The sequence below is a fragment of the Bidens hawaiensis genome, unplaced genomic scaffold (assembly GCF_021521415.1).
Source record: "Bidens hawaiensis isolate Kalapana, Puna unplaced genomic scaffold, B.hawaiensis_p1.1 tig00018313_1, whole genome shotgun sequence".
Classification (NCBI taxonomy): Eukaryota; Viridiplantae; Streptophyta; class Magnoliopsida; order Asterales; family Asteraceae; genus Bidens; species Bidens hawaiensis.
In genome coordinates this window covers 144,201-159,387 of record NW_027492768.1, presented here as the reverse complement: position 1 = coordinate 159,387, position 15,187 = coordinate 144,201, and the positions used below count along the sequence as shown (strand labels likewise).

The 15,187-nt window shown below is 37.2% G+C and overlaps 2 protein-coding genes across 3 annotated transcripts; one reads left to right on the top strand and one right to left on the bottom strand.

Annotated features, from left to right (window-relative positions):
* Positions 1-3,641: 3,641 nt before the first annotated feature.
* Positions 3,642-5,288, top strand: LOC143555771 (protein LOL1). 2 transcript variants are annotated; one of them, XM_077045271.1, is made up of 6 exons: positions 3,642-3,748; positions 4,086-4,248; positions 4,561-4,674; positions 4,774-4,887; positions 4,976-5,085; positions 5,175-5,288. In XM_077045271.1, exons 2-6 carry the CDS (start codon positions 4,182-4,184, stop codon positions 5,211-5,213), a joined length of 444 nt encoding a protein of 147 aa, XP_076901386.1. In that variant the 5' UTR covers positions 3,642-3,748; positions 4,086-4,181; the 3' UTR covers positions 5,214-5,288. The 2 variants fall into 2 exon arrangements, with proteins under 2 accessions (XP_076901386.1, XP_076901385.1); XM_077045270.1 differs by having other exon boundaries at positions 3,648-3,827.
* Positions 5,289-11,354: 6,066 nt separating this feature from the next.
* LOC143555791 (pentatricopeptide repeat-containing protein At2g01860-like) lies at positions 11,355-12,861 on the bottom strand. Its single transcript, XM_077045291.1, has one exon. It carries the CDS (start codon positions 12,853-12,855, stop codon positions 11,368-11,370), a length of 1,488 nt encoding a protein of 495 aa, XP_076901406.1. The 5' UTR covers positions 12,856-12,861; the 3' UTR covers positions 11,355-11,367.
* Positions 12,862-15,187: the final 2,326 nt, after the last annotated feature.

The window sequence follows — 15,187 nt, the reverse complement described above, 5'->3', positions numbered from 1 at the left end:
AATTAAAACAAATCTGTAAATTCTTCGTAGACAAAACCAACCATATTGATTGTACTATAATGTGAGATGTGAGATGTGAGTTATGTGACATGTGTAATTTAACACAATAACTAGAAAATTACAACAGTATTGAAAAGTTTAATTTGTGGAAGCATATGCAATCCAACAATATTGAAAAGCTTAATTTAATGGTGGGGTTTTGGTTTTGTGGTTTATTGCATAACAAAACAAAAGGGGGAAAGAAGAAAAACGACAAAATAAATTGTATATTCATTAAAAGTAAGTTGGAAGTTTATGTTAATAACTTAATATACCACATGTGAATAAAATAATAAATAAATAAATAAGGGGTTCATGTTGTGTTAATGAGTTTTACATCTTGTGGGTTTTCTCTTAAGAATAGTTTTCGATACTTGAAAAGTGGAGGTGATCAGGCTAGTGACTTGTCAATGATCCAAATTAACTGTTAAAAATATAATATTTCTAGAATTGAGTGGCTTAAAAACCCTCTATTATATTTGTAATTTCTGTTTTATTTATAGCTGTTTGATAAAACTGTTTTTTTATTTATAACATACCGTCTTTTCAAAAAGAATATATTTATATAAAAAGAAAAAGAATAATTTTACATCTTTACAAGATAAAGTGTCAACTTTGATGTCTTGAATTTTATCCGCAAGACCTTCAAACAATTAATTTTTTGCCTCTCAATTTTAATTATAGACTTTGGTTCGTTATATTTTTGGCACAAAAATTTCATATATACCTTTTGGAATTAATGTTCTGTTATTTCGATTTACATATTTACTTTTTGGCCTCTCAATTTTGATAATAAAAGTTTTTCACAAAACTTTTATCATAATAAATCGAACCGATACCGACCAACTTCATGTTGCATACCCATTACAATGCACAATAGCATTTGAACATGTAATGTATTTAACCCGCTATGTAGGAACTCACGGGTTGGAAATTGTTAAATTATTAAATTGTCATTTTAAATATGGTAGTTTAAAACATTAAATTTTGTACCTAATGGGTTGGAAAGCAGACATGTAGTTCCCAAAAGTGGAGGGACCGATTAATAATATTTTTTTTTTGCATGATGACGTGGGCAAATCTCAGTTGTTCGATGGCTAATGACATTTGTCACCTTTGTGGGGTCACTTGTAAAATTATATTCAATCGATTGTATCATTAAACAATTTTTTTCACAAAGTAGTAGACTTAAAAAAAAGGTGTTTTTAGATGTCTCACAATAGACTAAATGAATATTAGGTGTTCAGCCATCTGAGATGGCTGGATCATGTTTATCTCTCTTAGTGGTGTTTTATGTAATTTGAATCCAGCCATCTCAGATGGTTGATTCAGCCACAACAAATGTACACCTCGTCGCTTACATGGAACGCTACTAGGAGAGATAAGCGTGATCTAGCCATCTCAGATGGCTGGACACCTAATATTCATTTAGTCCATTGTGAGACACCTAAAAGCCACTTTTTTCTTCTTAAGTCTACTACTTTGGAAAAAAAATCATCATTAAACCAATGTTTTTATAACTGGATCGAGTAACAAACAAGGCGGGTAACTGATTAAATGGTCAAACCAGTCCGACCGGCCGAACAACTTTCGTCTTGGCGGTTAGGCTAAAAATAATATTTTTCAAAAAAAAAAATATATATTTTTATAGTAAAGTAGGTTCAACCGGTCTGGTTTTCCGGTCAGACTGGTTCTATGGGAACCGAGCGAATTACATAGAACCGGACCGGTCAATAGATCGAATCCCGATTTGACCGTCCGGTCCAGTCCTGTCTCAACAACATTGCATTAAACAGAAGAATTAGGCTAAGACGGTGTCATATACGCTTAAGCAAGGATGGAGCTGTAAGACACTAACTAGGTGTCCCCCTAGCCGGCTCAAGCCTCCAACCAACAGCAACCCAACTAGCTTGACTCGGCTAAGATGGTGTTCAGTCAGGATACTAGGCTAAATGGTATCTAGTTAGACATCAAAGCTGCCTAGACACTGAGAAACAGACCCCCTCTTTTAGCCGAAACAGGTCAAGACACATTTTCATATTAAAGAAAATTAACAGGGCACCGTCCTAGACTAAATTAACTAGCACCTTTTCAGCCAAAGTAGTCTGACTAGGAACCATCTTAGCCAAGCCGAGCTGGCTTGGGTTGTGGTTCAAATCATGGCTAGGTTGGTGGCTTGAGTCGGCTAGGGAGGTGCCTAGTTAGAGGCTTACGACTCTATCATAGCCTAAGGCACCGTCTTATCCTAATCCTTTTGTTTAATCTTCTTTGTAGCCTATTTGTGAGTCATGACACATGTTACTTTATGGATGGTGCCAACTCATTATTCTTTGAAAATAGATTTAGACAAAAATTATGCATGCCGGAGTCTAAAAGGGGCATGTGTCACCCTCCTATTGGTTTTGCCTGTTCTTGAACGGTTGAATTTGTTATTTTAAAGAAGTTAGAGTTCAAAATATCTATTTTGAATATTTTCCCTTATTCAATATAATTCTCTAAACATAACCTTACTTTCACAAGTAACAAATATTAACCAATAATTCTTCTAAATTTTGTATACCATGTAGAAAAACATCTTAAATGATAAAATGAGCTAATACATATTCTATCATTTTGTCTAGATAAAAGGAGTGGGTCTCAAATTTGTATTATGCATTCAAGGCATATGCACTATTGTTAAAGATAATCAAATTAACATAAATCTTTTTTAAGTTTGTCGATAATAGGGTCATGATATATTGCGTGGGACCTAGATCATAAATGGTAAGTAGGGCAAGACAAAAATCCATTGTATACAAATGCAGTGTGTGAATACAGTTAGAACGGTGACATATTGAGATGATTGTATAAAGAAATTTAAAATACTAGTGATATAAACGAGGTAAAGATAAACATATCGGTGTAAGTGAATGAAAGAAAAGAGGGTGCAAAACTATAGTAAAGGGTGCAGGTGTATCTATATGGGAGAGGCTGAAGAAATACCACTAACACACTATATACACACCGTTGACATTTCATACACCTTGTATGGTTATACGGGTTGTATAGCATGCTATAACGATATATAACACTGACCATAATGTTTCATGGCGGTTTTATGATATGTTAGACGCATTAATGACTAATTTGACGCACACACCAATGACAAATTCAGATGGTCCGTTTAACCATTTTTTGTTATGTCATACAACTCATATGATACGTTAGACGGTGTACCTATAACCTATAAGACTATAAGAGCATTCGTAATGGGCGCCATGCCCATCACAAAGCGCCCCCATAAAGCCCTGCACACCGCCCCAGGGGCTCCATGGCTCTTTTTTGGGCGGTGGGCGCTCCCCACAAAGCGTCGGATAAGAGAAGAATGGGCCATGATGGTTGTTGGTCGCTTTATTTGTTTTTTTAATAAAAAATAATAATAAAATAATAATGAGGTAATGATTTGAAGGGACTTCACCCACCACACCATTTTTTTTAAAATGTCTCTATGGTAGCATGACGTCATATGACACAAAACGCTTATATAAAAACTCCATTCACTACACTTGGTCTAACACAAAAGCAATGCAGATTGGCTTTATATAGTTAAGACCTTAACAAACATCATTTTCAGTTAATTTTTTTCGTGCATTAAATTCTCATATTCAGATCAACAATATATCTCATAAAAACTTGATAATATTTCAAATCCAGGTCTTTAAACACCAAGGTATGCCTTTTCTTTCATCACCATCTTTGTCCAACTCATCTTTCTTTCTCTCTCTCTCATCTGCAAACAACTAGCAAAGGTGTGTGCTTGTCCCACTCCCAACTAGTTCATAATAATAATATGAAATGGTGCCAGCAAAAAGACTATTCACCCACTAAACACAGCTTCATGAATTCAATTTTAGTGCCAAAATAAATGCTTTGTGTCAAAAATTTCGTTGTTTTAAACTTTTTTCTGACACTTTTTTCTGAATCCCAATACTCTGATTCATCAAAAAGTGACTGTACCTTTCTTGGCCAACAAAGCCTGTATTTTTATTATTTTCTTGATTTCACAGGTACAACATGAGAGTTGAAGTGAAGAACTTGTACTTCAAGCTTCAAAAGTTTTAATCTTTTTCAAGAATTCACAATCTTTTTTTCTCAAATTTACAATGCCAGTTCCTCTAGCTCCATATCCAACCCCTCCTGTTCCACTTACATCCCCAACCCCTGCAAATGGTGGGTTGTTTTTTATTATTATTATTATTATTATTATTATTATTATTATTATTATTATTATTATTTCTTATTTGAATCCATTTTCTTTAATTTGGTTTAAACAAGATTTGAAATTTAAGAAAGCACCCAGATGGTTTTCTTGAAAAATATTAACATAACAAGATGATTTGTGAATATGGTGCAAATGGTGGGCTGTTTATTATTTCTTATAAGAATCAAGAAACTAAGATTTTAAATTTAAGCAAATACCCAGATGGATTTTTTGATGAATATATATAACATCATGTTTTTGTGAATTTGGGGCATAAACAGGTACTCAAAGCCAGCTGGTTTGTTCATCATGTAGAAATCTTTTACTTTATCCAGTTGGAGCAACTTCAGTATGTTGTGCAGTTTGCAATGCTGTCACAGCTGCTCCTCCACCTGGTAAAACCTTAAATTACTAAACTTTTTTATAAAATTTTAAACTAAAGTTATAAACTTTATATGCTTCTTGATATGGGTTTTTTTTTTTTTTTATTTTAGGCACAGAAATGGCTCAACTTGTTTGTGGAGGCTGTCACACATTACTCATGTACATCCGGGGTGCAACAAGTGTACAATGTTCCTGCTGTCACACCATTAATTTAGCCTTAGAAGGTAACCGAGTAACCGAACCTGTAAACATTATCGCGATTATTTGATCAGATTGTTGTTAATATTCAAAATATTGTGACCCATTTAACAGCAAATCAGGTGGCACATGTGAATTGTGGAAACTGCAGGATGCTTTTGATGTATCAATATGGAGCTCGGTCGGTTAAATGTGCAGTTTGCCAGTTTATTACATCTGTTGGGGTTAGCATAAGATATCTATAAATCATATATTCATAACTGATCATTAATTTGTGACAGTTTTATAAGATATGCTAATATGATATGTACAGGCTTCCACAAGTGCTGCCGAACAGAAGTTCAACGCATAAAACTTTGACTTATTTTGACTTGTTCAGGTCCATGGTGATCCAATGTATAGAGTTATGAATTATGATATCGTTTTATTTTTCATAATATTAAGGTTATTAAAGAATAAGCCTAGTTTTTGGCAGGCGTGTTTTGGATATGAGATTATCGGTTGTAAGTTGGTGTTTTGTTTCTAAGATAATGAGAAGCTAATGTTTGGTATTTAATGTTAATGTTAATCGTTGAATCTTCGATACAAAGTCGTCTTAAAGGATAAGCATTAAGGAAAAAAGATGAAAAGAAGAATCATGTGAAAGAATTAAAAGTTGGTTTCATTTAAGATGTGTTATGATTTATGACTTATGATTTGTGTTTATCCCTTTTTTTCTGAATAAGTAATTTGATTTTAATCCATAAAAGGTGAGACTAGTCCATTATGACATACAATAGAAAAGTCAAAAGGGTATTTATGTAATATTTCATGTAATGTGTGACATCAAAGCATGTTTCGAAAGTTCCCAAATTCACATCTTTGAAGATTTGTGGTATTCGATGGAAGAGTCCTACAAGGAAGACAATGACTTATGAGGCCACAATGGATAAGCATCAAGACAAAAAGATGGAGGAGAGAATCATGTGAAATTATTATTGTTGTTATTATTATTATTATTATTATTATTATGAAACAAGTGATGTGTGACAACAAATACCAGATATACATGTTATGAAACACAGAGTATTATAAGCATTATGTGTATACGCGTATATACAACGTTCAATGGTAACGTTATGCATCGTTTGAGGTTCCACAAGTCGGTCTCATTTCTGCGAACAATTGACAGATGCTGCTTTAAAACTGATAGCATCATGTAAATGAATATCCACCACTACAATTTCACTATTTTTCTCTTACATGCACAAAATGGTGATCATGGCATATAAGTTTTATCAAGAGATGATTGATTAATCTTGCTGAAACTGCGTTTTGTTTTGTTTTGTTTTTTTTTGTATAATATATGCCTTCTAGTTAAAAACTAATCCGTATAATGTATTATGGTTTCAAATATCCAGTTGAGTGTTGATTCTGAACTTAGGTGCTTTGATGGAAACTTGGAAACAAAATTAGGCAGCTTATCATTCTTCCTATATATATTTCTTCTAACAATCCAACCCTTTTAAAATACATCATATTACAAAGAGTAATAAATTCATTTGTTATTCTGATAGTAAATCACAATATATGACTGGGCATGTAAACTGTAAAAGTGACTGGTATTTTATTGATAACTTGATGAATATAAAAGAAGAGAGCCACTCTATTTATAATGGTGGAGAGGGAGCTCTTGGTAAATAATAATTACATTTTAGGTGCCTAAAATACATGCAAGGACCTGCATGTAAATACTAGTTTACATGCAAGGACTACTAGATAAATATATAATTAACACGCCTTCTCAAGTTGAAGCATAGTTGTTTATCATGCCCAACTTGTTACAAATGAACTCAATCTGGGCTTTCCAGAGCGGTTTGGTAAGGATATCTGCAAGCTGGAATTCTGTCTTAACATGAATAGGCTGAATGGATGGAGGATCCTTTTTTGTGCCAGTTATCCGATCTCTGAGGAGGTGACAATCAACCTCAATATGCTTTGTTCTTTCATGAAAGACTTGATTCTTTGCTATATGTATAGCTGATTGGTTGTCACAGTATAGCCGCATCAAGTCTTTAGAAACAACCCCGAGTTCCATGAGAAGACGACGAATCCATGTCATTTCCAATGTTACATCTGCCATGGCTCTATACTCTGATTTAGCGCTCGATCTAGATACCGTGTGTTGTTTCTTATTTTTCCATGATACAAGATTTCCTCCGACGAACATACAATACCCGGTAGTAGAATGTCGTGAAATCGGACAACCTGCCCAATCTGTGTCTGAGAAACCCGATATCCGACCATCTCCTTCTTCCGTGAAAGCTCCTACTCGACAATGACCCTGATCAAAATATAAGAAGGTCTGGTGCGGCCTTGAGATATCTTAAGACACGAAAAGCAGCATCCTAGTGACTGGTGTATGGTTCAGCCATGAATTGGCTCATAACACTGACAGTAAAAGAAATATCCGGTCGCGTGACAGTTAAATAATTAAGTTTACCAACCAATCGTCTGTATCGCTTAGGATCCTTCATTGGATCCCCTTCTTTTGGGAGGAGCTTCTTTGTAGGAAGCATTAGGGTATCAACTGGCTTGCAACCCAACAAGCCACATTCAGTCAACATATCAAGGACATACTTTCGTTGAGAGAGAATTTGTGGAGAGCGAGATACCTCTATGCCAAGGAAGTACCTCAGCCGACCTAAGTCGCTTACCTGAAACTGAGACTTAAGAAACTGTTTGAGTTCGGTGATCCTGGTCTCATCATCGCCTGTGATTATGATGTCATCCACATAAACAACTACAATAATCCTTTTCCCTTTTTGATGTCTAAAGAAGACAGAATGATCGTATGCACTACGAGTCATCCCAAACTGTCCCATAACACTAGAGAATCAGGCAAACCATGCCCTGGGAGACTGTTTAAGACCATAGAGAAAACGACGTAGTCTGCAAACTTTCGAGGCCTCCTCCTCAACAATAAACCCTGGTGGCTGCTCCATATATACCTCCTCCTCAAGAACACCATTAAGGAAGGCGTTCTTGACATCAAGCTGGTGAAGTGGCCAATGATTAATGGCAGCAAGGGTAATGCAAAGACGGACATATGGCATTTTAGCAACCGGCGAGAAAGTTTCATCATAATCAATGCCATATGCCTGAGAATAACCTTTGGCGACCAACCGTGCCTTTAAGCGATGTAAAGAGCCATCAGGGTGCAGTTTGACTGTGAATACCCAACGACAACCAACAACACGCTTCCCAACAGGAAGCGTTTCAAGATCCCATGTATGATTGGATCTAAGAGCCCCAATTTCCTCCTCCATAGCCTTGCCTCCATCCTGGATGAGCAAGAGTTGTCACCACATTCCTGGGAATCGGGTAGGAATCAAGGGTAGTGGTGTAGGCATGTATTCAGGGGACAGGTGAGAATAGGCAACATAATCCTGAATCGGGTAACGGGTGCAACTTCGAGGTTCTTTGTTAAAGGCGATAGGTATATCGGGAAAAGGGGCACCTGGAGGATCATATGGTGTAGTGGAGGTAGGGGTGGGTTCGGGAGTGGGTGGTGAGGGTTCGGGCGTAGGAAATGGGAGGTTGGTCTCAGAAGCGGGGGGAGGAACTGAGGACATATCACGGTCCGGATGGAAATCAGGAGGCTGTGACGAGTGATGACGACGTTGACAACTATATGTGAAAAGTAAGCGTGAAGGTTCTATCGGTGGACCCGTGGGAGCAGGATCATAAGCAGTGAAAACCGGGGGGGATCTGTTATACTGGGCATGGGAAAGGTGGGGATGAAGTCGGAGGTGGGTAGATCAAGGTCTGGGAAAGGGTCAGAAGCAGGAGTGGAAGGCTCGAGAAAGTAGGGACATGACTCATGAAAGGTGACATTGGCACTAGTAAAGTACCGGTGAAGGGATGGGCTATAGCACCAATACCCCTTTTGAACCCATGAGTAACCAAGAAAGACACAACGGATAGCTCGGGCGTCAAGTTTAGTGGCCTTCGGACGATGATCATGAACATAGGCCACACAACCAAAGGCTTTAGGTGCGAGAGGAAATTGAGTGCCTGTAGGAAAAAGGATAGAGAATGGTGTTTTACCATGAAGAACGGGCGTGGGCATGCGGTTTATCAGATATGTGGCAGTGAGAACGGCGTCCCCCCCAGAAGCGATGTGGAACATGAGATTGGAACATGATTGTGCGAGAAACATCCAATAGGTGACGATTCTTGTGTTCAGAGACATCATTTTGTTAGGATGTATACGCACACGAGGATTCATGAATAATGCCATGGGTGTTTAAGTATGAAGTGAATTCGGCAGAAAAATATTCTTTTGCATTATCAGATCGTAGAGTCTTAATTGATGTGTTAAACTGGTTTTGAACATAAGCATGAAATTCACGAAAGGTGGAAAACACCTCACTACGAGATTTCAATAAATAAACCCATGTAGCACGAAAATAGTCATTAATAAATGTAACAAAATATTCAAAACCCAATGTAGATTTAGTAGGGCAAGGACCCCATACATCAGAATGCAAAAGTTCAAAACAACTTACTCGATTAGACACTCTAGGGGGATAGGGACGTCTGGTATGTTTACCAAGTTGACACGACTCAAAATGAAAATCATTAGGAATAGAAATATCTGGTCTCATTTGCCTTAGAACTGTTACAGAAGGATGACCTAACCGACAGTGAGTCTCCCTAACAGCGGAATCACATGAGTTTGTTGTAGGGTATGATAGTGGTGACATACGGTAGAGGCCTCATGATTCAAAACCGGTACCAATTACCCAGTTTGTTCCTAGTTCCCAAAAGACACAGTGAGTTGGGTAAAAGGTTACAGAACAATTGTTTTGTTTGGTAATTTGACTAACGGAACAAAGGCATGTAGGAAATGTAGGAACAAAAAAGGATAGAACACATGTTTAAGTTTTTCGAGTTACTGATGGATCCTATGCCATGTACGGGGCTTGAAGATCCATCGGCAAGGCGAACCGGTGCATGAGAAACATGATGCAAGCTAGATAAAATACCTCGATTCCCAGTCATGCAATGTGTGGCTCCAGAATCGATTACCCACGAAGTGTTGAGGCTTGAAAACTTACCCAGATGTGTCGAGTTGGTTTGAGCATGAGAAAATTGCGAGGCAAGAAACCGTTGAATCATATCATACTCTTCTTTGGTAAATGTATACATGTGTTTGTTATCTCCCATTGAATCTGAAAGTTAGAACACCGAGCGAGAACAAAAAAAACTAACAGCACAGGGAGGTTCGGAAGTAAAAAATAAGTGGCCTGGAAAAATTCCGGTGACCAGAAATAGCTTCACGCGCCCTCACGCAGCAGCGCGTGGGAGACAGCGGCGGCGTTGTGGTGGTGCGTGGCGGCGGTACGGCGGCGGGTTTTCAGGGAATCCAAATCGGGGCACCCTGGTTACGATGGCGGTGGCGGTGAGAGTAGGTGATGCCTCGAAAAAAGATTTCGTTGACAAAGCAGAAGGTACAACGAGACCGGAGCTCGTTTTAGATATGGTGACGGTTGGACAGATTTGGGTTCAGATCAGACGGCGGCTAGGGTTTGGATCAAGAGCCGTAGCTCTGATACCATGTAAAAGTGACTAGTATTTTATTGATAACTTGATGAATATACAAGAAGAGAGCCACTCTGTTTATAATGGTGGAGATGAGGCTCTTAGTAAATAATAATTACATTTTTAGGTGCCTAAAATACATGCAAGGACTACTAGATAAATATATAATTAACATAAACAAACCAAATGTTCAAGAACTGTCCATCAACTGTTCGGCGGGAAGTTTATGCTTGCTATTTAATAAATGAACAAACATTAACAATTTTTTTTGTTCATTTACTTGAACGAACACGACCACACTTTTTGTTTGTTCATTTACGTTCATGAGTGAACACACTTTTTGTTCGTTCGTTTATTCATGAATGTCCGTTTATGTTCGTTCATTTATGTTCATTTATTTACTTCATATCAATTAATAAGTACGTAAGTAGTTGTATTTGTATAAATATAAACATAAAAGGGCCACATAAAAGGGGCTCGCTTGAATTATGATTGTGGTTTGTGTGTGTATTACTTGGTTATGTTTGGTCAATTATGTTCGTTTAAGTTTGCTTGTTTTTGTCTGTTTGTATTCGTTTACGTTCGTGAGCTGTTCATTTAGGTTTTAAACGAACAAACATGAACGAACACGAGCATGCCCGTTTTCTTAATAAACGAACATGACCACAAAAATTTGTTCGATTATATGCTCTTGTTTGTTCGGTTCATTTACATGCGTAAATATATCACAATCAGTGCACTATTCAAAAGAAATTATAACACATGATGTTTCCAAACATAAAATAACTTATTATGAAAGGTAAAGTACATGCATGACCCAAAATTTCTACACAAAACAAACACTAGTTAATAAATTAACTCAACTCACTTAGTAAAACAAAGGGTGAGAAGATCATACCAATGTTTTATAAGCATAAACTTCAGCACATGTTTATTCTTTCAGTTACATCAACAGGAACCTTGAATCCTGCAACTTCTGCCTCTTTGCAAACCTCCTTACACTTAGCAAATCTCCCATTAACCGCATAAATTTTAATAATATTCATATAAATATCAAACGCTGGAGAAAATCCCGCCTCCTTAAGTTTAGAATAATATCTTACCGCCCTCGGGAGATCATTAAGAGCAACAAAAAGCTTAATCACAACTCGGTATGCTGGAAGATCAAAAAGACAATTTAGCCCTTCCATTTCCCAAACCAAAGCCAGTGCTTCTCGATAACATTTATTAACATACCGACTGTGAATAAGAGTCGTATACATGACAACACTCGGTTTCATTCCCGACTTTTTAAACCAATCAAATAAACCCTCCACAACCTCAAATTTCCCAATCTTGATGCAAACTTTCATTATCGCGGTGCAATCTTGTTGTGTTAAATTCAAATCATCTCTTTCCCCTAATTCTTCTAGAAGATTCAACACAATAATATGATTATCAGGGTTTTTCCCGAGTTCTAAAATGAGCTTAGCGTAAACACCTGAATCGAGAACCATTTTCCTGTTTTTAGCAGCTGAAAGAAGCTTGTAAGCAAGTTTTAAGTTACCACTTCTAATGAACCCCTTCACAACCGACTCATACACGTTTTGGCTCGATAAGCTCAAGAAGTTTTCTAGTTTAAAAGATAGTTTCAGTTCATGGTTTCTTGCCAAAACTTCAACGGTTGAAGCAAGAAGCCGATCATCTGGGGACAAATGTGGCTGTTCTTGCACCCAACAAAATATCTGTAAAGCTCGTTCGGGTAGACCCATGTGTCCTAACTCCCTAACTGTTAACGACAGTGAACCTTTTCTAAGAAACCGACTGCATTTGTTAAGAACTATGGAAACGTCTTTTTCGGTATCAAGGTTTTTAATTTCTTTGGCGAGACCGATTAGAAAGGTCGGGTCTTTGTACACTCTACTAGATAAAGATTTTCTTGAAGGGTTTGCGGTCCTCGCCCATTGTTTTGAAGACGGGAGTCCCGGTGGCCGGGTCTTGTAAGGAAGCGGGAGCGGAAGAGGCCGTTTTCTAACTAATTTTCCGGGTTTTTGAGGGATTCTGCCTCTAAACAGAGAGGTTATCGTTTCAATCTCTTCCAGGTCCCACTCGGGGTTTACTTCTGGTTCTTGTTCGTCTATGTGTTCTTTCTCTTCGTTGTCGTCAAAATCAATAGAGACTGAATCACTTCCCGTATTTGATGGCTCGTTAATGCTAAAAACGGGTGGATCGTTGATGCCTTGAGGGTCTGTAAGTTTCTTGATTGGTCTTCTAAGGTTAATCCGGGTTCTTGACGGATGTATCAAACTTAACTTAATTCCATCCTGTCGGTTTCTTGTTATCGTGGTCTTCCAAGATTTGGAAAACCCAATTGGGACATGGGTTTCAAACATATTACTAAAGCAACAAGATAGCACTGCAGCATCCATGACTATGCGGCTAACTTATGATACTATTACACAGTAATATAATGCTGATGTCTATGGTTTAACACTTTAACTAACCCGGAAAACCAACAAAAAGGCTGATCAGCGATAACGTAAACACTTCAAGATCAAAATAAAGATTTAGAGTTGAAAGAATATAGATATTTTCAGCTTTTAATAGCTTCACTTGGTTCAGGCATTTCATCGAACAGTTGGTGGGCAATTCAAAACATACAACTTCACAGTCCACCGATCACGAATTCTGACAATCATATGCAAACTGTGTAAAGCATACGCGCTTACAGGATTTAGTACGAAGAATTCCGGTAACGATTTTCACACAAAACAGTTACACGCGCAGGATGGAGCACAAAGCAAATTTACCCGTTTGAATGAATGTGCATCTACTATTTGGGTAGTGTTAAAATCTAATTAATATTACACGTCTTTCGTTTCACGGAATTCGTATAAGTTCCTTCAACAACACGCGTTTGTTTCACGGAATTCGTTGAAGTTCAAAGGAATTGGAACTTAAATTCCACACCATAGCGTGTTCCGTTCTACAAGAGATGGAATATGACATCGCATATCGGTCCGGAAGGAGAACGAAGTCTTTTTTATAAATAGTAATGGATGAAGGATGAATTTCATAGTTAAGGATGCTTAGGTGGAAAGTATGGGTGACTTCCTTCAAACGTCTTCACCTGAACAACGAAACAAGAAATTGAAATTTAATGCGTTTGGTTCGTGGATTGTATTGGAATTGGAATTTGGATGGGAAATGGAATTGGAATTGGAATTTAATGAATTCCATTGAAAATTGATATCTTGTTTGGTTATGCATTTGTTAAAGGAATTGGAATGTGAAGGCACTTAAAAAGACAAAATTGCCCTTTCAAATAAACAAATATAACCAACCTTACCACCTACAAAAAAAAGATCAGCTCTCTTTCTCTTTCAATCTGCCGACCACCACCACCAGTCACAATCATCAGGCACCACCACTGCCCCTTAGTACTCACCAACGCCGGTCAACTACCGTCTCCGACCACCGCTAGCAATCAAAACTGATTAAGGGGAAAAAAACGGGTTGTGTTGGTTTAGATTTGGCCGGAAAACGCAGTTTTAGATATGGCCGGAAAAAGTGGGTTTAGATTTGGCCGGAAAACGCAAGTTTAGATATAGCCGGAAAAAAGCGCTGCTTAGCCGGTGTTTCCAAGTCGGAAAAACATGGTTCAGACTCGCCGGAATTGTGTTGGTGGTGGCCGGAGAAAATGGTGGTGGTAGTTGGTGAAGTGGTTGCTTCTTGCTATATGGTTATTTAAGTAAATTTTCAACATTCCTTTGAAATCCCATGAAATCCTTTGCAATATGGAAGGAATCTAAATTCCATCAAATAATGAATTTGATTGGAAAGTAAATCCAATTCCAATTCCTTCTCGTACCCAACCAAACAGGTTAAGCAATGGAATTTAAATTCCAATTCCCTTCAAATCCCTTCAAATCCTCCAACCAAACAAGCCAAAGTGAATTCCAATGGAATCCCACGTATAAAGCCTTTCAATTTTGAAACCTACCCGTTAGTCGATTCTTGATCCCATATGAGTCCATAAAACTTTATATATTAAGCGCTAATTACTTAATTGAGTGGCTATATATTAACACCTCCAACGTTGCATACACGTATTGACATAAAATTTGATTGTTCGTGTGGTCAATGAACTCTGAACCCCCTCTAAATACTGCTTATAACTAAAAGCTAATACTAGTTATAATCTCGTATAACTAGTAATCGGTACAATATTTCGTCTCATGTATGAAGTTGGTAACCAAGTTACTTTCTTATATTTTATTGATATTGTCTCGATTTGGTCATGTTCTAGTCTTCTTTATGTTATATCCTTCGTATTGGTTCATTTCAATTATCTAATAAAAACAAACCTTATGGATTTTAATTTTATAACAAACAACTTAACTTATGTTATAGTAGCCACATCAGGGGTGTGCATGGGTCGGCTTGAGGCGGTTTTGAGTCAAACCCATAACCATAACCGATATGTCGGTTAATGGATAACCATGACCATAATCGACCCGTTCTGGCGGTTCTGGTTAATCGATTTTGTAGGTTATAGTGAATCGGTTATGGGTCGGTTAACCGTAACAAAACAATGGAATTGAGCTTAAAAGTTTGGTACTAATTATTAAAAAAAAACGACACGACATAATCTAACAAAGTATATAATCCATAATATTAATATCAAATATTCAAAAAAGAATGACATAATATAATCCAACAATAAAATTCAACTTAATTTGATAACAAACATTGAAACAA

Coding starts and splice junctions, on each gene's coding strand:
- LOC143555771 (XM_077045271.1), top strand. CDS start 4,182: ATGCCAGTTCCTCTAGCTCCATATCCAACCCCTCCTGTTCCACTTACA. Junction 4,675..4,773: donor CACAGCTGCTCCTCCACCTG/GTAAAACCTTAA, acceptor TTTTTATTTTAG/GCACAGAAATGGCTCAACTT. Junction 5,086..5,174: donor AGTTTATTACATCTGTTGGG/GTTAGCATAAGA, acceptor TGATATGTACAG/GCTTCCACAAGTGCTGCCGA.
- LOC143555791 (XM_077045291.1), bottom strand. CDS start 12,855: ATGGATGCTGCAGTGCTATCTTGTTGCTTTAGTAATATGTTTGAAACC.